The sequence below is a fragment of the Syngnathoides biaculeatus genome, chromosome 6 (genome assembly GCF_019802595.1).
Source record: "Syngnathoides biaculeatus isolate LvHL_M chromosome 6, ASM1980259v1, whole genome shotgun sequence".
Lineage (NCBI taxonomy): Eukaryota > Metazoa > Chordata > Actinopteri > Syngnathiformes > Syngnathidae > Syngnathoides > Syngnathoides biaculeatus.
In genome coordinates, this window is record NC_084645.1 from 23,097,967 (window position 1) to 23,122,481 (window position 24,515).

At 46.3% G+C, this 24,515-nt stretch overlaps 1 protein-coding gene, 1 long non-coding RNA gene and 1 pseudogene across 3 annotated transcripts in view; 2 read left to right on the forward strand and 1 right to left on the reverse strand.

Annotated features, from left to right (window-relative positions):
• The first annotated feature begins 281 nt into the window (after positions 1–281).
• Positions 282–3,829, forward strand: LOC133502195 (uncharacterized). The gene is made up of 3 exons (XR_009795389.1): positions 282–419; positions 526–2,528; positions 2,617–3,829. It is a non-coding gene; the product is annotated as an uncharacterized LOC133502195 (long non-coding RNA).
• A 2,042-nt stretch (positions 3,830–5,871) lies between these two features.
• Positions 5,872–24,515, reverse strand: part of gnrhr4 (gonadotropin releasing hormone receptor 4) — a 50,856-nt gene continuing 32,212 nt past the window's right edge. For both annotated transcript variants that reach the window (XM_061822214.1, XM_061822213.1), the window contains exons 4-5: positions 11,406–11,610; positions 5,872–6,314 (exon numbers count right to left, since the gene is read on the reverse strand). In XM_061822214.1, the coding sequence (XP_061678198.1) occupies positions 5,872–6,314; positions 11,406–11,610 (648 nt within the window). The remainder of the gene's footprint in view (positions 6,315–11,405; positions 11,611–24,515) is intronic.
• LOC133502814 (5S ribosomal RNA) lies at positions 16,840–16,959 on the forward strand (annotated as a pseudogene).

Genomic DNA, 24,515 nt, shown 5'->3' on the forward strand with positions numbered 1-24,515 from the left:
CTGTTCGCGTTAGCATCGCTGCGCTAGCGTTAGTACTGCCGCGTTAGAGCCACCGTGTTAGCGTTAGCATCGTGGCGTTGGCTCCGCCGCACTAGCGTTAGCATCGTCGCGTTAGCTCCGCTGCCCTAGCGTTTGTGCCACTGTGTTAGCACCACCGTGTTACCATTAGTTCCGCCATGCTAGCGTTAGCACCACCGCGCTAGCGTTAAACTTATCACCAGGTGGGCTCTGTAGGCCGGGAATTACGGTAATTTTTTTTTTTTTTTTACATCCTTTTTACAGATTGAGCGATCAGTCCGCAGCGTAGTCCGCTTTCGGCCCACAGTCGACCCGGTTGGGCTCCAGCTTTTGCTAACCCGGAACAGGATAAGCAGTAGATAAAGAAGAGATAAACGGATAAATTACAGCCCGATCTGATGGTAAGATTAGCACAAAGAACTTTCGCACTTTAAACTTCAAACGCTTACCATCTAGACAAAGCAGCGGGAGGGTAAAACTTCTTTTTTTTTTTTTTTTTTTTTTTAGCCGTTCCTATCAAGCACCTCTGCCCCTCTGACATTTTACAAACCCGTCGATGAGATCGGCGTGATGCTGAAAGACCAGGAAAGAGGATGACATAGACGGACGGTGAACATTATCGCACCTTACCTTTTGCTTCATTTATAGGATGTCTTACAGCCGGGGAGATATTGAATAATTCACCCGGGTAACAGTCGACCCAACACAACACAACCGTTCGCCCTTTCATTTGTGCATTTTCTCTACCACGTGTTCCGTTCATTGTCTGTCTCGAGATTAGGACGGAAGGTGGTTTTGTCATTCGAGGTGATTGTGAAATGAAGACGGAGTGGACATCCATCCCGGAGCAGTCGCGCCGTCTTCTAGAACGTCAAACAATTTCACGCCGACTGTTTGGAAGTCAGCCGTACGGACCCGCTACGCTGCCGCCAACGGCGCTCGTTCCGTTTAAAAGCCCAAAGTCATCGATCGTCACAGTCCCTCGAGTCCAATTTCACACGTCCTGATTTAGTCCATGGGTTGACTTTTATTGCTATTGTCATTCCCGCGCCCACTTTCACAGTCACACACGGCCCCACCTGATTAATAATCATTTCCAGTGAAATATCGATTCATCTATCTATTAGCGCGACAACGGATGGGCTTTAATGGCCCGACGTCATCAGAGAAGAACTGCGGGTTACGTCGGGGGTGCAAAATCCACTCTTGAGAACGGATTCATTGCATTTCCAATTATCGTAACGTGCGAATTTGCGTTTTGAGCTAAGAGGGCGGTCACGGAACGAGTTACACTCGTGTCTCAAGGCACCAGAGCGAAGCAGCAAAGCAAAATATTGATTATGGACAGACAACGGACGCATTGTGAAGTTCGCTCGTCGGTCGCCATCTCGCCTCTCGCCTCGATCGCACGTGCACGTCGCGGTCACCCGCAGTCGCTCCATTTTGACGGGTTCAACCGGCGCGTGCCCGCCGCTGGACGCTTGATGGAGACTTTTGCGTTTGTTTCCGCGTCAACGGAGGAAAATGTTATGCACACTCGCACTTCTTGGCGATGGCGTAATTCCCGGCCTACGGAGCGCACCTGGTTACAAGGCTCCCCGAGTACATTTGTAAAGGAAATAACGTTTGGTATATACATACGCCGTGCCCACATTGAAACACGAAATATTTACAAAGAAATACGGTACACAGAAAGAGTTTAACGCTAGCGCTAACGCTAACAGGGCCGGTTAAAATAAAACTTACCGGTAAATATCAGTGTCGAGCTGCTACTCCTCCGCATCGAGAGGAACCTGATGAGGCGGCTGGGGCATCTGATCCGGATGCCTCCCGGACGCCTCCCCGGTGAGGTGTTCCGGGCACGTCCCACCGGAAAGAGAGCCCGGGGACGACCCAGGACACGCTGGAGAGACGACGTCTCTCGGCTGGCTCGGGAACGCTTCGGGATCCCCCCGGAAGAGCTGGAAGAAGTGGCTGGGGAAAGGGAAGTCTGGGTATCCCCGGTGAAGCCACTTCCCCCACGGAAAAGCGGTAGAAAATGGATGGATGGTAAATATCACTTAGACACTTCAGTAACACAGCAGCAACACGCTAGCACAGCGCAAACAGAGCCGGTAAAAGTCACTTGCTCGGCACATATATTCCACCGGTCTCATTCTTACTTTTTTCCGCGAGTGCTCCCTTGCGGCCGTTAGGAAAAAATACACAAATTAGCCGCATAAACCGCAGGGTTGAAACCATGTGAAAAAAAGTTGCAGTTTTTAGGCCGGAAATTACGATAATTCTTTCTTTTGTGTCCCACCAATTTCTGGACAACACGACGTTCATCTATGAGCCGCTGTTTTGCTTAGCAACCGAGGTCGCATGGGCTGAGTAATGCGCATCCAACTAAAGTGTCTACTTCCTGCCCATTTTGGTTCCAGTCTGAGTCAGCCACTTATCCTTTCGAAGTGGATGACGAATTTGGCGATGAACCGAGACGATCTGGAGTGGAAATGCATTAAGCGGAAGTAGGTCACGTAACTTGAACCGTACTGATGAGCAGTCTCATTTCACAAAAACTCAATCCGAAATCCACTCGTTTTATTCTGCGAGCAGCAATCCCGTCGCTGTTCTTGTTCCCAGAAGCCGACTCGTGACGTCGCTCCCGAACTGGAACCTGAACACAAATTCTCCCCCCGGCACAACAACAACAACAACAAAAAAAAAGACATTTCAAAGAAATAGAAGCAGCCCAAGCATGTACATTTTTTTTGCCTTAAGGGGACAGATTTGGACCAGTTTTTCATTTCCAAAGGACCGAGTGGCTTTTTAGTCAGGCAATCATCCTGTTACGTACCTTTGAAGACGTCCGGAGGAGCGCGAGCTAGCGGCGTCTTCGACGAAATGTTGTTGCGATCAGTTGTGTCAATGTCCTTTGAAATTCATAAATATATTGCCAAAACACTTCATGTGTTAGCAGTGCAATGACCACTTTTATTCAACATGAAAAATAAAGAAATAGAACAGCTTCAATAACATGGAAAAGGAAATCGACGGCATGCAACCAATTTTCATAGATAACACTTTAAACGAAGCAAAACTACACGTCACAATATTAAGAAATACAGTATTTTGTCGAAAATAACATTTATTGCATCGAATCACAGAAATTCACGACGTAATCCAGTGGAACCTTGGTCTTCATGATTAATTGGCTCCCGATCCAATTGTACGAAAATCAAAGCAATATTTTTCATAGTTAGTAATGTAAATCGAATTAATCTGTTCCAGACACCCAGTAATATCAACCAAATATTAATTTCTGTGGGTGCGCAATTCCAGAAAATGAGTCACATAAGCAATGTAATAACATACAAAAAGCAGGGACAAAATACAAGAAAAAAAAAGCGGAATATTCCGAAAAACTGTAGCATACGAGAACCGAGGCTCCACTCGACTGGCATCACATTCCGACATCAAATTCATTCGGTGTGTCGTCTCTTTGTGACGTGAGAAGTTAAATCCACAGAAGCGACGCCGGACTGACCGAGTGGTCGACAACGTGCCGCGAATGAACGTACATTCAATACATAGCTTGGAAAAAGGTCTGACATGGTCGATAATGATCATCTTATAACTTAAAAAAAAAAAAAAAAAAACAGCACAAATATTCACTGTCTAGCAGAATCCTTGCATTAATAAAACAACAACAAAAATCTAACAATGAGCTGAGTGCACATTGCATTTAGTAGAAATTAATAATATTAATTAATAAGCTAACTTACCTTCATGACCGACCAGTTCCTTCACCACAAATCATTCCAGCTAATTTTAGGCCGATTATCTGGTCTGCTTTACCGCGACCCTTGTGAGCATAAGCGGTAAAGAAAACGGATAGATATTATACTATACAAACAAAACGCTACAAGGTTGAAAACTCGTCTTTTTTTCTCAAGCTTTTAAGAATCTATCCAATTTTTGATCATATTACTTCCACTGTCTGCGCTTTTAATTGTCTTTTTAATATTGTGTTTGTCATTTTTATTGTGTTTATATCATTTGAAATCTCTTTTGATTTCAAATGCCTTTAATGATGTAAAGCACAGTGAATGTATGAAATCCGCAATACAAATGAACTTGCTTTGTAATGTATAGAACTTGGGGGGTTTTTTTGTCTTTAAAACAACAGATAATAATAATCATTTAAAAAAAAAAAAAAAAAAAAAAAAGACTTGACACAAGGTAACGCCGCACAGTTCCTGCGGTGTGAACAAGCAAGCGGCAGAATTTTCAGTTCATTTTCAGACAGTTGATCACTCAAAAGAGAGTAAATAGATTTGCTTTCACGCTACGGAGCTAACCACGTGACTTTTGTTGACGTCGCCATATTGCCGGTCTAGCAAAGCATCGTTCAACGCTAAGTCGGTCCGATACCGTTAGACATTTAGAGGGTGAAAATGAACGCAGGTATGAACTCGGCATAGAGGACCCGTATTTAACGCCGGCGTCGATGTTTTCGCCGATAAGAAATCGGACTGCTAATTCGCTTCCGCTTGTCTTGGACAACTGGATCTACACGCGGATCTGGTGAGTAAGTCGTCGAGATTCACACGGAAGAGTTTGTTTGAAAGCGTATAAAATTCTGGACGCAGACGAATACTTTGTAGCTAGATCTGTTCTCATCAGGAATAAATTCCCACATAGTGACGGTTTTGAGGGCTCGTGAACGCGGAAGCGTGTTCGGCCACACGTTAACCTTTGCCGGAATCCATCGATCTTTTCAGCTAGTATTCAATACAAATACCAATATTTCAATAAATGACCCATGCTTTTACACAAACTCGCATTTAGCACAGGGAGTCGGCTCCTCCGTACACGGAAGCGTATTGCGGCCACACACACACCCACCTCCGTAAACCTCTGTGTGACTGATTTTTTTTTTTTTTTTAAATACACATAGTTCTCAAATGAGCCAATTTGGCGTTATAAATACTTCTTGGTAATTTGAGATTGAGAAGAATAATTCCTACCTGAAATCGCTACACGGGGGTGTGTGTATTTTGGTTGGGCGCCATCCATCACGTTTAATATTTTCTCGTCTTTTCAGCTGGTATTCCACAGAATGATGGATTTGAATATCTCGTCTCGTCCGTTGTGACAACCAACAGCACGCCAGGTCTCGGGTATCGTAAATATTCTCCTCCGGTTCAATGTCGAGCTGATCCGTTTGACCGGCAATATGGCGCTTCCGAGTGGTTATTAATTTGTAAAAACCATTTGTAGCAATCCATCCAGGGACATTGACGACATGGAAAAGAAACCCGGACTGAGAGTTCTGTGTCTGGAGTCAAAGTTAGCGTTGCGGCTCGGTTCTATTTCCAGAAACGTACATTTTGACATCAGATTTGCATATAATCCAATGGAAAAAAAATTGGAAAATATCGCCAAATTATGCGACCCCCTGTCAAGGGTCGGGCGCGCCGCTTCGCCTTTTCCGTCACCGGCGGATTTTCCGGGTGGCGGTTGCCAGGGCAACGCGCATCAGTCATCCGCCAGGTGCGAGATTCCATCCATTCCGCCGGCGCTGCTTTCGCGTTGTCGTCGCTCGCCTCCCCTAATCGCCGACCGAGGAGTCATTAAAGAGCGCGTTGCGGCGGTCGCACGTCATATCTCAACTGATATGAAGATGGATATGCGTAGATATGCGGCTGAATTGTTCAATCCGTGTTCGTAATGTAAACAAAATGCACGGTGACAAATCCTCTCCCTCGGGCGTGCACTGCAAGCGGCGCAATGTCAGTCCGCGGCGTTCGGCAATGATTACTTGTGTGGATGAGATGTGAAGATAGATCACGACGCGAGGCCGCTGCGTTAGAGCTCACTAACGGGCACAATTGGCCTGGAGCCGCTATTTAAGCTGCTGTTCTCGCTTTCTTCCGGGTTCTGGCCCGCCGAGGCCACGTGGCGGCGCGTCATGCGCATCAAGCAGTTGTTGTCCTCCGACGTGATCTGCGTGTTGGAGGCCCGGCTGGAGCTCTTTCGGTTCTGGTGCAGGTGGATGGTGAACAGGCCGTACGTGATGGGGTCCAGGCAGGCGTTGAACAGGCCGAAGATGAACAGCATGTGGGTGAGGGAATGGGACACCGTTTCTTCCATTCTTTCCGGAAACAACCAGTACCACAGGCCCAGGAGGTAATACGGGGTCCAGCAGATTATGAACGACGTCACGATGACGATGCTCATCTTCAGGGTCCTCATTCGGGCTTTTGGGATGTTGTTGTGGGAGCGGCGCAGATGGACGTCTCTGGACAGCACTGGAATGCAGCAGAGATCGATTGGTAAATGTGAGGTTTCGACCCGACCGCTGGACTAAGTGTCCAAACGAAGGGACGGAAGAGGTCTTCAGTGGACCTTTCCGACCCGTCAATCACTCGTACGATAGTAGAGACCCCGTAGCTCAGTGGTTTGTGAGAACATCTCACAATCGGCTGAAGTGACCTGCGCAATACTACCCTGATCGTTTCGAGCCGTATTTAGATGATATGCGGATCGCTTCTAACAACAGACTCCCAGACAGCATGTACGAACAAGCCCGGCCGAAGTCGCGCCTCGTCCGCCCGCCTACGATGGGACCCGGAAGCGCTTTCCGAAAGAAAACATCTCACAATCGGGCGAAGTGACCGGGGCAATAATACCCGATCGTTTCGAGCCGCATTTAGATGATATGCGGATCGCTTCTAACAACAGACTCCGCCTCGTCCGCCGCCTACTATGGGACACGGAAGCGCTTCCGAAAGAAGAGAACATCTCACAATCGGGTGAAGTGACCGGGGCAATACTACCCTGATCGTTTCGAGCCGTATTTAGATGATATGCGGATCGCTTCTAACAACAGACTCCCAGACAGCATGTACGAGCAAGCCCGGCCGAAGTCGCGCCTCGTCCGCCCGCCTACGATGGGACCCGGAAGCGCTTTCCGAAAGAAAACATCTCACAATCGGGCGAAGTGACCGGGGCAATAATACCCGATCGTTTCGAGCCGCATTTAGATGATATGCGGATCGCTTCTAACAACAGACTCCGCCTCGTCCGCCCGCCTACTATGGGACACGGAAGCGCCTTCCGAAAGAAGAGAACATCTCACAATCGGGTGAAGTGACCGGGGCAATACTACCCTGATCGTTTCGAGCCGTATTTAGATGATATGCGGATCGCTTCTAACAACAGACTCCCAGACAGTATGTATGAGCAAGCCCGGCCGACGTCGCGCCTCGTCCGCCCGCCTACGATGGGACCCAGAAGCGCTTTCCGAAAGAAGAGAACATCTCACAATCGGGTGAAGTGACCGGGGCAATAATACCCGATCGTTTCGAGCCGCATTTAGATGATATGCGGATCGCTTCTAACAACAGACTCCGCCTCGTCCGCCCGCCTACTATGGGACCCGGAAGCGCTTTCCGAAAGAAGAGAACATCTCACAATCGGGCGAAGTGACCGGGGCAATAATACCCGATCGTTTCGAGCCGCATTTAGATGATATGCGGATCGCTTCTAACAACAGACTCCCAGACAGTATGTATGAGCAAGCCCGGCCGAAGTCGCGCCTCGTCCGCCCGCCTACTGTGGCAGACGGAAGTTGTTTTCGAAGAAGAGAACATCTCACAATCGTGCAATATTACCCGATCGTTTCCAGCCATATTCAGATGATATGCGGATCACTTCTAACCAACAACAGACTGCCTGAAAGTATGTATGACAGTATGTAGCGTACTCAGCCGGGATGAGCCACCGCAGAAAGAAGTATTACGTCTCCCTCCCCCACCGCCACAGCAACCTGTCATTTGGAACCCACGGAGCTCTCGTCCTTTGCACCCGTGCAATCCGCTTTTGACAACAAACCGGGTCTTTCAGAGAAGTGCGAAGAACGAATCCATCCGCCCGAGTGTTCGAGCAATCTCCGGCGATACAACGAGCCGGCGTTTTGGCTAACACAATGGGAACAAAGAGCTACCTTCCCGCAGGTACAGTAAAACTGGTCCAAACACACGAACCCGCCTGAGTCGGCGTCTGGAAATAACGTCACTTCCTCCGTCTTCTTGATTTTCAAGTATCAAAATATTTAAGTGTTTTAATCTGAAGCCATAATTTGGTATCAGGACAGCACTGTTCCTTCCTCTTCCACATGAAGTATACTTCACTTCATGTTGATGTTGACATGAAGTATACTTCACTTCATGTTTGATAGTCTTCTGATATCTGCAACTTACTGATGATAATCGTACTGAAACCCGTTTCTGTTCGCTGTTTCGATCAAGCTTCTCTGAAACCGGTTTCCTAGGTCGGAGCGACATAGGACACAATAAAGTGTAAAATGTTGAAAAGCGGATGTTTTTAAATTTGCTTATTAACAGTTCATAACTGTAATAAACTACTTGGATTACAGCGATACCATTTTTTTCCCTTGAAAAATATATCCTTTAATGAGCAAGGTCCTATTTTTGGGACGATCTACTACGAAAACCCAAGTACCCTCTCGCGGGCAGTGTCCCATTTTTGGGACGTGATTATAAATGCGTAAACTTATCATATAATTTAACCATAAATGGAAAAAGAAGTATTATTTCCTTGATTGTGGCCTGTTAGGAGAAAATTTCTACCCTTCCCATGAACGGGTTAAAGAGCCAAGACGGGTGAATTGAGAGATTCAGTTCTAAATACGGGTGCTGAAACATGTACGGAACTAAATTATTGCCACCAGGATTTGAATTTGAAATGTAAAGTGAGCACGTATTCAATAGTTGCGACAATTCGCCGTCTGAAATTCACCGTCTGTGGCACCAGGCGGGGTTACTTCAGGTCAGAACCGAACAGCCAGCCAATCGCAGTTATGCTTTCTTAGTCACGTGACGTCAAATACTTCTGACCTGAAGTAACCCCGCCTGGTGGCACAGACGGTGAATTTCAGACGGCGAATTGTCGCAACTATTGAAAACGTGATCACTTTGCATGTCAAATTCAAATCCTGGTGGCAATAATTTACTTTCATAAACATGCAACAACTAAGAACTCTGCTGTACTCAAGTGAAGACATAAAGCCCTTCAGTTTTTCTGATTTTTATTTTTTGACCTAGCTAAAAGAGTCCCTACGGATACACTTCAGCATCGAATATGAGCCCCCCCCCCCCCCCCCCCCCCACTAAACACTTTCCTTAGCAACAGCGGTTACCCTGCGTAATGAGCAAACTGCCCACACACTGAAAATTCATCTTCGAATCACTCAGTTAAGTTGATTTCAAAAATAGGTCGACGCAGAGTTTCTACCTCAAAGCTCCGCTGGGACAACCATAAAAAAAAAAATTGTAAAAAAATAAAACCGCGGTGTTAGGCTACTCATAAATTATGAAGTGATGGAGGAAGATCTGCAAATAATTTTCAAAATGCTGTTTGATGTATAGGCGGCACGGTGGATTCATCTGGTAAAGCGTTGGGCTCACAGTTCTGAGGACCTGGGTTCGATCCCGATCCTGCCTGCGTGGGTTTTCTCCGGGTGGGGACTCTGGTTTCCTCCCACATCCCAAAAACACGCAACATTAATTGGACACTAAATTGCCCGTAGGTGTGATTGTGAGTGCGGCTGTTTGTCTCGATGTGCCCTGTGATTGGTTGGCAACCAGTTCAGGGTGTACCCTGCCGACTAACTGTTGACAGCTGGGATAGGTTCCAGCACTCCCCGTGACCTTCGTGAGGATAAGCGGCAAAGCAAATGGATGGATGGATGTATATACAGATGGAGAAGAAGGCTCCTGTAATAACAGTCATATTACATAGGATAAAGAATACATGCCTGTGAGTATGGTTATACTGTCTACATGTGTTGCTGCACCATTTGGATTCACCAAGTGCTCATAAGGATTGCAGCTATCGCAACGTCAACATTAGTTTCGTGAGCTCGTTAGCTGGCAACCAGTTCAGTGTGTAGCCCGCCTCCTGTCCGTTTACAGCTGGGATAGGCTCCAGCACTCCCCGCGACCCTCGTGAGGATAAGTGGCAAAGGAAATGGATGGATGGATGTTAGATGTATAATGTCCATATAACACGATTTATGAGTAAGCTAAATGGTGGTGAGCCGTCTCAAATTCTGCACACCAAATTAATACCGGACTCGCAGTACCAGCGGGTCAAAGTCCATCCCTCATAAAAGAGAATAAAGTACAAGTAATTAAAAAAAAAAAATAATAATCGTGGCAGCGGGGGTGTCAGGGGGGACGGGTGCCGATTTCAATTCTAAAAAGATTCGATAGCGCCAGCCCGAGCTCGTCCGCTGATGTGGCCGCTTTAGAGTGCCCGGTTGTCGCCCGCGAGTGTGCGCATGTCACGGGAGAGACTGGTGAAAATCTCGGTCCAAAAAAATGATTTCAAAAGTCCAACGTGACAACCAGCGTGATGCTAGCACGGCCGCTTCAAAGTGCCCCGTTGCGGTCGGCAAAGATTCGGGCTTTAAAAGGATATCATTTTGAGGCTAGCGTATGCATTTATGTATGTGTTGGCACAAAAAAAAGATGCGAGACGAAGTGGCATCCATTTTTGCGTGTTGACGCGGTGGAATTTGATTGACAGTTGAAATTTCAGCATATTTTGAAGCATTTAAGAGTGGAAAGAAGGGCTTGATGTTTCATGATTTGGAAGTCTGATTTCATCTACTTGGCAATTTTTCCAATAATTTTAATTTAGCAGGGTTCTCAGATGTGTGTGGAATTGCAAAGACGTTCTTTTCACTTTACGGCGGGGGTCTTAAACTCAATTTAATTCGGGGCCCGCTGGAGGCGGAGTCCGGCCGAGGCCCCGTCGCACATTTTAAAATTAGAAACTAAAAACAGTCCTATCTTCTCAAACATCTTTTTAAAAACACAAAATATGATGAAGGACGCTGGTGTAAAAAAAAAAATAAAATAAAAAAAAAAATCTCCTTGGCAACGCTGCTGTAACTCTCTCATTGAAAATTGTTTTTGTGCTCGCATGAAGCCCGGTCGATGCCACACGCCCGACAGCCATCGACCCCACCGTGATTGGTCTGCTCCGTATAAAAGTCAAGGGCCGCACTACCGTGATACTTTGATATTAAGGTGGGGGCCGCAGAATATCACCTCGTGGGCCGGAAATGGCCCGCGGGCCGCATGTTTGAGACCGCCGCTTTGCAGGGAATTTAACCCACTTCATCAAATCTGTTCCAGCGACGTATAACCAGACCAATTAAATCCTCTTCCCCAAAGTTGGCCTTTTTTGTCACCTTTTTGTTTGCCAATCTTTCCAAATGTAAACTTTGTGCGCGGTAAAGGTTCCGCAACACCGATCTCGTGCGCTGAAAACCGCATCTGACGGAGCGCGGCGCAAAATTCACGACTCACGGTGGTTGCGAGCCATGCGGCTGGAGATCTCGATGAGGATTCGGGTGTAGCAGAAGATCATGATGGCCAGAGGGAGGAGGAAGAGGCACGCAAACGTGAACATGTTGTACAGCGTCTCCTGCCAGTGCTCCACGAAACTGCCGTGGGTGGTGCACTGCGTGAAGTTCTCCGGGACGGTGATGGTCACGTTGTGGAATATGAACATCTGCGGGAACAGAAACGCAAGAGTGATTAATTGGACACTCGAAATTGCCCCAAGGTGTGACTGTGAGTGCGGCTGTTTGTCTCCATGTGCCCTGCGATTGGCTGGCGACCAGTTCAGCGTGCGCCCCGCCTGCTGCCCCGTTGACAGCTGGGATAGGCTCCAGCGCTCCCTGTGACCATGGTGAGGATAAGCGGCAAAGGAAATGGATGGATGGATGGATAAACTGTCCCATGGTGTGATTGTGAGTGCGACTGTTTGTCTCGATGTGCCCTGCAATTGGCTGGCAACCAGTTCAGGGTGTACCCCGCCGCCTACCTGTTGACAGCTGGGATAGGCTCCAGCACTCCCGTGACCATCGTGAGGATAAGCGGCAAAGAAAATGGATGGATGGATGGATGGATGTATATACAGATGTCAGTCATATTACATAGGATAAAGAATACATGCCTGTGAGTATGGTTATACTGTCTACATGTGTTGCCGCACCATTTGTATTCACCAAGTTCTCATTGGGATTACAAATATCGCAACGTCAACGTTAGTTTCATTAGCCCGTCTATGGAATTTCGCACTGTGTTTTGCTAAAATGGAAAATAATTTTTGTTTTATGTTTCTACATTAAAGTTTAAGTGGGAGTGGCAATAAACGGAAATTTTCACTCCCCTGCGATTGGCTGGCAACCAGTTCAGGGTGTACCCTGCCTGCTGCCCGTCGACAGCTGGGATAGGCTCCAGCACTCGCCGAGAGCCTTGTGAGGATAAGCCGCACTGATAATTGATAGATGGATGGAATTTTTTGGGATGTGAGAGGAAACCGGAGTGCCCAGAGAAAACCCACGCAGGCACGTGGAGAACATGCAAACTCCACACAGGCGGGGCCGGGATCGAACCCGGGACCTCAGAACTGTGAGGCCAACGCTTTCCAGTTGATACACTGTGCCGCCTCCGCAGCCCAATATTTCATATTTCTTTCTTAATGACCAATTTCCATCTTATATACTGTATAACAGATAAAAGGTTCTCCTGTAAACCGACCTTTTTTTCTGCATGATTTTGTTGCTTTTTGTTGTTTCTCATTTATTAAAAGCTTTTGTTTTCGCACAGACGCGTTGGAAAATAGTAATGTCATGTTCTGAAAGGGAAGCCAGGGAAGACTTGTTTGGCGATCGAGCGGAAAGGGGGGAGTCGGGGAGTGAGGTGCGTGACCTTGCAGAATTGACATCATCAAGCTAATTGTGAGGAGCAAAGCTGAACCCAAGGTCACGGCGAGCCTCTTGTGTATTTTAGTCGATGTTTTCGGCCATAATGGAGTGTGTCACTCAAAACAAATTCAATTCTGTTTCTCACTTGAGCAGAAAATCATATATTACTGTCAATATTTTTCTTTTTAATTATATAGCTAAGTTTGTTGTTGTCCGGTTAGGACAGAAGCTAACACAGCTAGCATGTACGCTAAACATTAGCGTTGATTAGCAATCCCGTAAGATGGAAAGCGTTGGCCTCACCGTGCTGAGGACCCGCGTTCGAGTTTGCATGATCTCCCCGCGCCTACGTGGGTTTCTCCCCACAACCCAAAATCATGCGACATCAATTGGACGCTCTAAATTGCCCCTAAGTGTTATTGTGAGTGTTTGTGCCCTGCGATTGGCTGGCAACCAGTTCAGAGTGCATGCTGCCCGCCTCCTTCCCGTTGACAGCTGGGATAGGCTCCAGCACTCTCCGCGACCCTTGTGAGGATAAGCGGCTAAGAAAATGGATGGATGGATGAGCAAATCTAATTCTATTTCTCATTTTAGCAGAAAATGGTAAACTATTGTCAAAGTTTCTTATTGTCCAATTAGTACAGAAGCTAACAGCTAGCATGTATTCTAAACATTAGCATTGATTAGCAATCCCGTTTTGGCTATGTGACAAGATCACTAGCTGTGGAGCTGTCTAACACGTGGAAAAGCACAAATCTCCAAGGTTTACCCTTGAGAGGAGATGATAAAAATGAAAGACATTTTGTGTGGGTATTCAAATTAAAATGTCATGGTAAACTATTGTCAAAATTTGTTATTGTCCAATGAGTACATGAGCTAGCATGTACTCTTAACGTTAGCATTGATTAGCAATCCCGTTTTGGCTATGTGACGAGATCACGAGCTGTGGAGCTGTCTAACACGTGGAAACCTGCAAGGTTTCGCCTTGAGAGGAGATGATAAAAATGAAGGACATTTTGTGTAGCTTTTCAAATAAAAATCTAAGGATGAGCTAAGCGAACGGTTGAATGTCAAAAATTGACTGCACATGCAGTACGTGTCCTCCGGTTCAAAGCAAGCTGCAGTTTGTTGTTGTCGATCGATAGATGGCAAGATTACAGATGAAATTACCGGCAGGTCGCAATTTTGATTACAGACGGTACACAAGATGTCTCGGGCCAAGGCTCGGGAAGCGGCACGTGTGGGGAAAAATGTTAGCGCCATCTGATAATTCGTGAGGAATTTCTTGGCATGTATGAAGTGTCTCGTTAGCAGAGGAGAAAACCTCGCAAAAGGTCATCATGGCCGCGTTGCTGCGGCTGAATTTATCAATAATCGGGTCGAGGTGGCGGGCTTATGATGCCAACACGGCAGGAATACGATCAAGGGCACCGGCCGCGAATAAGACTTCTTTGCTCCTGATCACAAAATATGTACGCACAGCCTCCGACGTTGGCCGTGACTCCTTGCGGCGGGTTTATGAGTTGGGAATTCTTTTTAGCCAGTCAATTAAAATGGAGTCCATTTTCCAATATGTTGGACAAGCAGAGAGTGGGCCGGTCCGCTGGATAATACCTTTGTGATCCCGCAAGGACCGGCGGTTTATAGGGCATGTGTGGCGTGATGATGCCGCGCCGGGTGGGATTGTTGAGTCAATGTGAAAGTGAGGCTTGATGGAGATAGAATCATAATCAAATAGATTGCATGGTTATTTGGTTGATTTGTTTGTTTGTTTGTTTTAATCACACACCTAAGTCCAATGATTCGGCGCAGTGCCAAATATTGCATTGCCAAACCCCACCACTAGAGGGTCAAAATGCAATACTAACCTTACTCACCGTACAAACAAAATGACAGCATGATGCAGAACAAATATGTAAAAACATACAACAACAACTACAACTGCAATGATTCCATGCAGAGACAATCAGCACAGTACGACATGGACGTAGAAATAGGCGTTCAGAACATTCGCAAAGCGTCTCTCCCATCCAAAATATTATCCGCTTATCCTCACGAGGGTCACAGGAGTGCTGGAGCCAAACCCAGCTATCATCAGGCAGGAGGCGGGTTACACACTGAACTGGTTGCCGGCCAATCGCAGGGCACATAGAGACAGACAATAGTCGCACTGACAATCACACCTTGGGGCAATTTGGAGTGTCCATTGAATGCATGCTTTTGGGGATGTGGAAGGAAACCGGACTGCCCGGAGAAAACCCACACAGGCATAGGGAGAATGTGCAAACTCCACACAGGTGGGACCAGGGATTTGAACCCCAGTCCTCAGAATTGTGACGTCAACACTTTACTCAGGTCAGGAACTTTAAAAATTGCTTCAAGGCAATCATTGCTGATGCCAAGTTTCAAAAGTTTTTAGCAATAGCAATTCAGCTTTTGCATCAATGCAGCGATGGTGAATGTGGTAGGGAAGTGAAGAAACGGGTCCAAGCGGGGTGGAACAGTTGGCGGAAGGTGTCTGGTGTTCTATGTAACAGAGTATCCGCTAGGATGAAGGGCAAAGTTTACAAAACAGGGATGAGGCCGGACATGATGTACGGATTAGAGACGGTGGCAGGAAGCCGAACTGGAGGTGGCAAAAATGAAGATGTTGAGGTTCTCGCTCGGAGTGAGCAGGTTGGATAGGATTAGAAATGAGCTCGTCCGAGGGACAGCCAAAGTTGGATGTTTTGGAAGGAACAAGGTTCGAGAGAGCAGACTTGGATGGTTTGGACGTGTCCTGAGGCGAGAGAAGTGAGGAAAACGGTAGAAGAATGGTAAGGATGGAGCTACCAGGGAAGAGAGGAAGACCAAAGTAAAGGTTGATCGGTGTTGTGAGGGAGGACATGAAGACTGTGGGTGTTAGAGAGGAAGAAGTACGAGACGTGCGTAGAGGGAAAAAGATGACACGCTGTGGCGACCCCCAACGGGACAAGCCGAAAGGAAAAGAAGAAGAATTTCCAGTAGCGTTTGCATTTCTGCGCTGTTGACTTTCCTCCCATCTGTTGGCGCGTCCCGGTCACGCAGAATTTTTCGTACCCTGTTCGCTTGGCACCCCTGAAGGTGTTTGACCGTGAACTGGTTTGCGACTGGGACGTGTCTCCCGCATTTTTGTAAAAACAAAAACGCGGATTCTGAGCGCGCCAAGTAAACAACCCTTAAATACGGGCCGGCTGTTCTCTACAACTAAAGTCAACTAATGCTGCTGTCGTGGAAAGACGAGCGCTTTGCCATCTGGGCTCCCGATTTAAATGCAAATCACAAATAAGAACAACATAACAAAGGTTTATTAGCTTCTGCTATTGTTTTTTGAGTTTGTTTGGTTAAAAACAAAGTATCGTCAATCACAGTTTTCCAAAGGTCATATCCTCATTTCATGCACAATATTGTTTCCTGCAAGCAGAGCCCACAAATGAAAACAACAACAAGTGAAAAACTAGTAGCAAAACAAGCAAGAAGTTTCCTTTCAAAGGTTTCAAAAGGTCTCTGAGAAACTGAGGCCACGCACCGCGGTGGCGAAGCATCCCAGGAGACTCGGAAAGCCCAAAGCTTCGACACTTGTTGATTTTGGCAGAAAATAGAAACTCTCCCTCTGGCCAGTTCCTTCTCAGAATGACATCCAACCTCTTTTGTGCCCATCAGACAAAGACGCTAAAAAAATTGAACTGGAGAGGCAGACGTGCAGACCTAAAGCGGAGTACGTGCTATGATTTTTGTTTTAAACCCACACATGGCAAGGAAGAAAATCGGTGTGTGCTTACTGCTGTTATAGGATCTGATTGACTACGATCTCAAATAGTGTTCGCTCAGTCCAACAGCTTGTGGGGAGCAGGTGTAAAAGTAGTGGAGACTGGCGTATTTAATAAAGGGGTTTGTGCTTCAGGTAGCTTCGGTGGCTTTCATTAAATATCATTTTGTGGGGCAGCGCGAGCGCAAAATGAAGTTTTAAGTGATGGAATTGGAAGTGTTAGTGGAAGATGCAACCAATCGCTTACGGCCACGCTACCCTTAGAACGCCCGATCTCGTCGGATCTCGGAAGCCAAGCGGGTTTTGGCCCTGGTTAGTACTTGGATGGGAGACCGCCTGGGAATACCAGCTGCTGTAAGTGCTGAAGCCAGGAACTGCACAAAATCCATGTTTTGTTTGATCTAACTAGTCCCAAGTGCATGCACCAATCAGTGCTGTCAGAGGACATCCGCATCGGCAGTTTTCTGGCACAATCAAACGTAGGCTAGTTAGTCGCTAAGCCTACACAGCCTTCAAAATTAATATTCCCTTTGAATTTTCTGGTGGCGTGTGCCTCGTTGTTGTGTCGTGAGTGCGAGGAACCCTGCTAAAAAATTTCTATAGAACATTTCTAAAGAATTTCGAAAGAACTATAGAACTTTAGGACCCAAGTCCTATAGAATTTCGATGGAAATTTCTCTTTCTATATCATTTCTACAGAAATTCTATTGTTCTGTACAGATTCTACAGAAAAATCACAGCCAAAGTTCTATTGGACAAGTTGTTCTGAACAAATTCTGTAGAATTTTTTTTTTTAGCAGGGAAGGTGGAAATGATTTTCTAAAAAGTCCAACATGAGAGCCAGCGTGTGGACCGCTCCTCGCTGGGCTTCAGCGGTGATTGGTCGCAGCCCAGCAGGATGTATGCCAGCCACCGGAGCCTTTATGATATGCCTTTTTTTAATTACTTTTTCGTGGCGCGAACATGTCGGGACTTGATTGCAAAAGAGAACGACGGTAGACAACGTATCACCCGTCTTTCCGGGTCAAAGTACCGGTATTTGGATCGCCCTTTGACAGTCGAACAGGGTGTGATTTTCATCGGATTTGGCAGACTCGAGCACAGCATCCGACAGCTCAAGAGAGACATTTTTAACTCTAGTTTTATCTATATATTGATATATAAAAGCTTTTTTGGGGGGTGGGCTCTAATACTAACATTTATTTTCACTTTTCAGGGATTCGAAGTTACTTTTTGGTTCAATTGTACTCGTCAGAAGAAATCCTTCTTTTACTCCTTTAAATGCGCGCGGCCCTATCATCGCTCCGACGATCAATTTCGGGTCTCCCGCCCGCCCGTCCAATCCAACAAAAGCGCTTGCGACGTTTTTCCTCTATTTTGCCAATCAAGAGAAGAGAGTCAAATGGCTTTTAAAGGGACAAACTAATTCACTCTTTTCTTCCAAACGTTTTTTTTTTTTTTCCCTCTTTCGAGAGCATTATGCCAGTCCCCCCTCCCACCCCGACCACCCCCCAACACTGATTTTCTGTCGGTTTTAAAATTTGCTCGTGGCTCATTGTCGTTGAAGCTGTCAAACCGTTGATGCTCTCCAACTTCACTTCTGATTCCGTTAAAGGAACGCACCGCTCATTGCTCACAAATATCAAGCATATCCAGAAAAAAATGCAAATAAATCACTTGAATGCGCTCCTTTATCCAAGCAATCGCATTTTTGCATAGTCGGCGCCATTTTGACTATTTTTACGAGATCGCATGACTTGAAAAAAAACAGGAAGTGACATATCATGAGGGTAAACAAAGGCGGGTTACAGATCATTTGACCTTTCCGACTGGCGATTTTCAGCTCCCCCCCCCCCCCCCCCCCCCTTAGCAACAAGTTGCCATCTTCCACAATCTTCCAAAATGGCGACTGAACAGAACAGGTTTGAAGTGGATTCTCTATCGCGTCATCTCGGTAACATTGCGATACGTTTTTTTTTTGCCCCCAAATGCGCCAGACTTGTCCAAGAGGGTTCTACGGGGAGGTCTCACGGAATTAAGATTTTGGACGGAGCAGGACCCAATGTCAGAGTTACGGCGAAACCTTGGCGATCGATGCAAAAAAGTTTAACGCCTCACAGACTTCATGTTGAAATCCAACAGGATGAAATAGTGGAATCGTACTGCGCATGTGAAGCAGGGTGAGTACTTTTGACTTGGAAAGATCACGAGTAATATCACCGTGAGTGGGTGTATTCATTTGACTTTTGCCGGGAACGTCCACTTTTTGCACGTGTTCGGTTAGACGTGTTGCTACCGTTTTCGTTCCTATCTGCACGGGTACACTTTTTTCTAGCCGTGCCCGTCTGAAACAGTTTTTTCACCCCGTGGTTTTTATCAATTCCCCCGATACAATCTTCATCTTTCCGCTCCAAGACTTTTGCCCAAACCTGTCAACTCGTACGGTTTAGCCGCAGTTCAAAAGGATTTTGTGGTGAATCTTATGTATACGGCCGTATATCACGAATCATATTTCGAGCCGGAGGGTCAGCATTTAGTGTTGGTGAAGAAAGTTACACATGAATACAATTGACCCCTCCGTGGATATTGCGCAATCCGCGTCACTGACCAATCAGAGGCCAGAGATCTGCATAGACCAAAGCCCGTTTTTGCTCCCGCCATTTTCTCTGACAACATTGCATGGTCCAGTATGGATTTAGTTAGCGTTTTATCGCGTATTTGGTGTTATTTAACAAAAAATATGGTTAAGAGGTGTAGTCACGGACTTTGTAATAGTGACGACAGGTATCCTGAAAGGCTAGTTGGCGGAGTTCCATTCGTACCCTTTCCAAAACCGAAGACCCAGTACGAAAAATGCCTTCGATGGATCGAACTTTGTGGAAGACCGCATCATCAACTAAATCCATCTAATATCTACCGGAACACACATGTTTGCACCAAGGTATGCCCTATATTTGATTTTCAATACATGTCTCGTATAAATGAATTCAAAGTTCTTCGCTAGCGTAACATTGCTACGTGTGAACGATTGACACACTTATTCTTTGTTGAGCGATATTTAGCGATGATCGGACTGCACAAACGTGTCGCTTTCTTGCCGGCTCGTGGCCAGAAGCCCAACCAGACTGTGTTTGCACGAAGATATGCCCTATATTTGATTTTTAATACACGTCTGGTATAAATGAATGAGACGTTCTCTGCTAGCATAACATTGCTACGTGTGAATGATTGAATGAAATCAGAAGCATGGCGTCTGTCTCAGTTAACAATGTATTGTATTGTATTGTATTTACCATTTTTTACGAATTGTTTGTCTTACGTTAGCGCACGAGGCGTGACGTCACTTCAGGAGGCCTGGTTAAGTGCCCTGTACGGAGGGGTCAATTCTGAACACAGTAATGCCACTAAATAGACTTTGATAATTAGACATTAACCTCGGATATTATCATTATGGAGATCTACAGTAAAAATCATTGAAAAACTTTGTCTTTTCTCCCTCCATTATTTTGACATATAATTTGCTTCGGTACGTTGTAAGAATTTTTTGCTCTGTATAAGGATTTTTTATACACGTTGGGAAAAGTTGACAGGTATGTTCGCCATACTAGAAAAACGTGCAGACCGCTCGATAACACATGCGTACGTATGTCTATAAGTTATATCTGTGCCGTAATAAACAGAATGCTTCTCTAAGAAATGTTAAGATGAGATACCGACGAAATACCGCAAAAATGCAGCCGGAAATTGGAATATTGTCGTTATCATAAACACGAAATTTAATGCAAACGGATAGCAATGGCGTTTTCCGCTATTACAGCTGTGGCTAATTTCACGACGAGCGTTGCCGATAGATGCCGGCGCCCGGTCTTGATCGCAGCCTCGCCCCGCGTCGAGCCGTAACCCAAAGTTTCTCAATGGATTTACACAGTTGACAACAATGACATTTTCAGCCGGAAAAACTCGGAATTCCGCGAATCCGCAGAAAATTCTCATCCTCGAGGAGCTTCTCGGTAATTGAATGAACCCGCCGGACTCGTGCCGAGGCGATTCTGCGGCACAGTTTCGGAACATCGCGATCGCCGCAGGGATGCAAACTCAATGAAGTGAAACGCGTAGCTGTGAGGTTATCAAGGCTGTGAGGGGTAGCGTTGAAAAAGACATTTCCATGCATAAGGTCACAGCACTTGGTAAAAATCCCCTCATCAGCAATTCAGAATTATGAAAAATTTAAATGGGCAGTAATGGACACGAAATCATGAACGGGAACAGGTGGAAAGTGCTTTCTAAACGATCTTGTCGCTGCAAAGTTTCCCAAAAAAGAAACTTGCTAGAATTCATGAAGCTCCAGGAACAACTCGAGCTCCTCAAGATTTTATTATTTCAAAAGCAATTTTGGTCCACGTCCATTGTTGGTATTACGTCCTCTATGATTCAACCACGAATGTCAACAGTCGTTTCTTTGTGGCGGCTGTCATGGAAACCACAGCGAGACCATATCATAAAACTGTTCAGTTTATTTGTTTTTGTTGTTGTTGTTTTCTTTTTAAAGTCCGTGACTCACTTCCGCCTAGACTTAAATGGTGGTTTTAAGGATTCTGAAACTTTGGGGGTTTGGCATCGCCGCGCTAGTGTCACTCCGGAGGCCCAACAAACTATTCCACAGAAACCATTTTTTGTAACATTTCTGAAATACAACATAATCAATGTTATCAATTGGATTTAAGATGAATAAACATTTTTGATCGTCAATTTATCTGCTAATTGGGAATGTTAGTGATCTGTACCACCACAATGACAATACCAAGATTATTAACAATGAAGTATTCTCAATTTTTCAGTGGTGTGTGAACGAGAGGAATAAAGATGATGAGCCACACAATGAAGTTATGGGAAAGAGCAGTGGAGGGTAGACTCAGGACAGAAGGAAGTACCTGCGAGCAACAGGATGGTTTCATGCCGAGAAAGAGTACCGCAGATGCATTATTTGCCTCGAGGAAGTACAGAGAAGGTCAGAAGGAGCGACATTGCGTCTTTGGAGACCGAGAGAAAGCCGAGGACAGAGTACCGAGAGAGGAACTGTGTGGTACTGCATGCGCAAGTCCGGTGTGGCGGAGAAATATGTTACTATGGTTGTGGCAGAACAGCGGCGAGATGTGCCGCAGGTGCGACAGAAGAATTTAAGGTGGAGCTGGGACTGCATCAGGGATCCGCGCTGAGCCCCTTCCTGTTTGCTGCAGTAATGGATGGGCTGACGGACGAGGTTAGACTGGAATCCCCTTGGACCATGATGTTCGCAGATGATATTGTGATATGCAGTGAAAGCAGGGAACAGGCGGAGGAACAGTTGAGATGGAGGTACGCACTGGAAAGGAAAGGAATGAAGATTAGCTGAAGTAAAAAAAGAATATATGTGCGTGAATGAGAGGGATGGAGGGGGAAGAGTGAGGCGACAGGGAGAAGAGATAGTGAAGGTGGACGACTTCAAATAACAACAATCAACAATCCAGAGCAATGGTGAGTGACTGTGGGAAGGAAGTGAAGAAAGCAGCTGGCGGAAGGTGTCTGGTGTATTATGTGGAGTTTGCATGTTCTCCCGGTGCCTGCATGGCTTTTCTCCGGGCACTCCGGTTTCCTGCCACATCCCAAAAAACATGCAACATTAATTGGACACCCTAAATTGCCCCGAGGTGTGATTGTGAATGTGGCTGTTTGTCTTTATGTGCCCTGCGATTGGCTGGCGACCAGTTCAGGGTGTACCCCGCCTCCTGCCCGTCGACAGCTGGGACAGGCTCCAGCGCTCCCCGAGGATAAGCGACAGAGCAAATGGATGGATTTTCACAAGAATCACGGATTTTGACCCCGAAGATTTGCCTGTGGCGGGCCGGATCTGGCCCCCAGGGCCTTGAGTTTGACACCGGTGATTTAGAAAGGTTCTACGTACAGTCTGTAGACCTTGTCGTATAGGATTTAACGTGTTCACGTGAAAATCATTGTTGGAAAGAAACAGCTACGTCGAGAGGCGTGGCCAAATGTCAAGGAAATCATTCTGTAAGCTGCAAGGCAAACTGGGACGGGTGGAAGAACTGCGGAGACTGATTGGTCATTCGGTACGAAGCCGGCTCGTCGTGGTGACAGAAGCAATTATGGGATGCCCTAAGAAAGGGAAAACAAAGCATGTGCCGCCTGAACGCACAAACATGCTTGCATGACGTACAAAACTTGCTGCAGTGCCTTACACACAGTCATGTTTAAGATCAGCAAATATCAGGCGTAGATAAATCAAAGGGAAAAGAAGTTCTAATCTCCATGGCTCGATGTGAAAAAGTACTTCCTCCCCCCGAACCTTCGAAATGATTGTGTCCCTCGGCAGCAGCAACTCAAATCGGGCGTTTTCTGAGTGGCGAAGAGTCTTTCAGACTGATTAAGGCACTCCAAAAACTTGATTTACTCGTTTTAAGCTGTTTAGAAGTCAGAAGCCATTCAGCCTGAAACCTCTTTTTCAGGAACTGTTCACAATCTGCAAAACTGCTCCCTTGTACAAACTTCTATGAATGGCATCGTCTCCGAGAAAAGGTGCAAAATAGAAATTCTGAAAATGCAACAATTTCGACTCAAATTGTATGTTTCAACATCATCAATAAATTTAAAAATGTTGCAATTGGGCGGCACGGTGGATCAGCTGGTAAAGCTTTGACCTCACAGTTCTGAGGACCCGGGTTTGATCCCGGCCCCAACTGTGTGGAGTTTTTCATGTTCCCCCCGTGCCTGTGTGGGTTTTCTCCGGGCTCTCGTTTCCTCCCACATCCCAAAACATGCAACATTAACTGGACACTCTTAAATTGCCCGTAGGTGTGATTGCTGCTGTTTGTCTCTACGTGGCCTGCGATTGGCCGGCGACCAGTTCAGGGTGTACCCCGCCTCCTGCCCGTTGACAGCCGGGATAGGCTCCAGCACTCCTTATGACCCTCGTGAGGATCAGCGGCAAAAGAAAACGGAGGGACGGCTGTTGCAATTATCCGAGCGTAGCCACAATGGAGACGAGAGGACATATTTCATGTTAACTGTGTTGAAATACTTCATTCGCTGAAGTGGAAAACAACAAAACCAGTCTCATCACATCATCATCATCACATTACCAACTTTCAAGGTTCCAAAAAAAACGTGAAGCGAGGCGGACACAAAGGGCCCGGATCGAGTTTTCTCGCTGTTCCATCGGGCAACGAGCGCTGGAGCTGAATTTAAAAAAAAACAAAAAAAACAACAACAAAATCAATGCAGCGGCCTTAAAAATGCCGTCCCTCCGCCTCGGGGGTGGTGGTGGGGGGGGGGCTTATCGCATTAATGAGGGTGAAATGAGGCGTCAGGCGCGGTCAGCGGGAGAGTTCATTTACACGCCGACGAGCATTTGGCCATAAAAAGTGCGACTTTTCAAAAATGCCGCAGTCATTTGGCATCGGCGTCCACTGAGAGACAATTTGCTTGTTCACAAGTGAACGACGCTCCCCATGCGTTATTAACATAGCCGAGATGCGCTTCCGTACAAATAAACCCCAAGGGTGAAGAATTATTCATCATCAGGGTGAAAAGTAACAAAGCAACAAAAACAAAACAAAAAAAAAAAACACCAAAAAAACCCAAACAATGATAGCGAGGGCGGACCACTTCAAATGCAATCCAGAGCGACGGGGAGTGTGGTAAAGAAGTGAAGAAACCGGTTCAAGCCGGTTGGAACCGCTGGCGGAAGGTGTCTGGTGTTCTATGTGAAAAGTTTATAAAACAGCGGTGAGGCCGGCCATCATGGACATGGTGGCCGCTGAAGAAACGACAGGAAGCAGAACTGGAGGGAGGAGAAGTGATGCAAGATGTTGAGGTTCTCGCTCGGTGTGAACCGGTTGGATAGGATTAGAAATGAGCTCA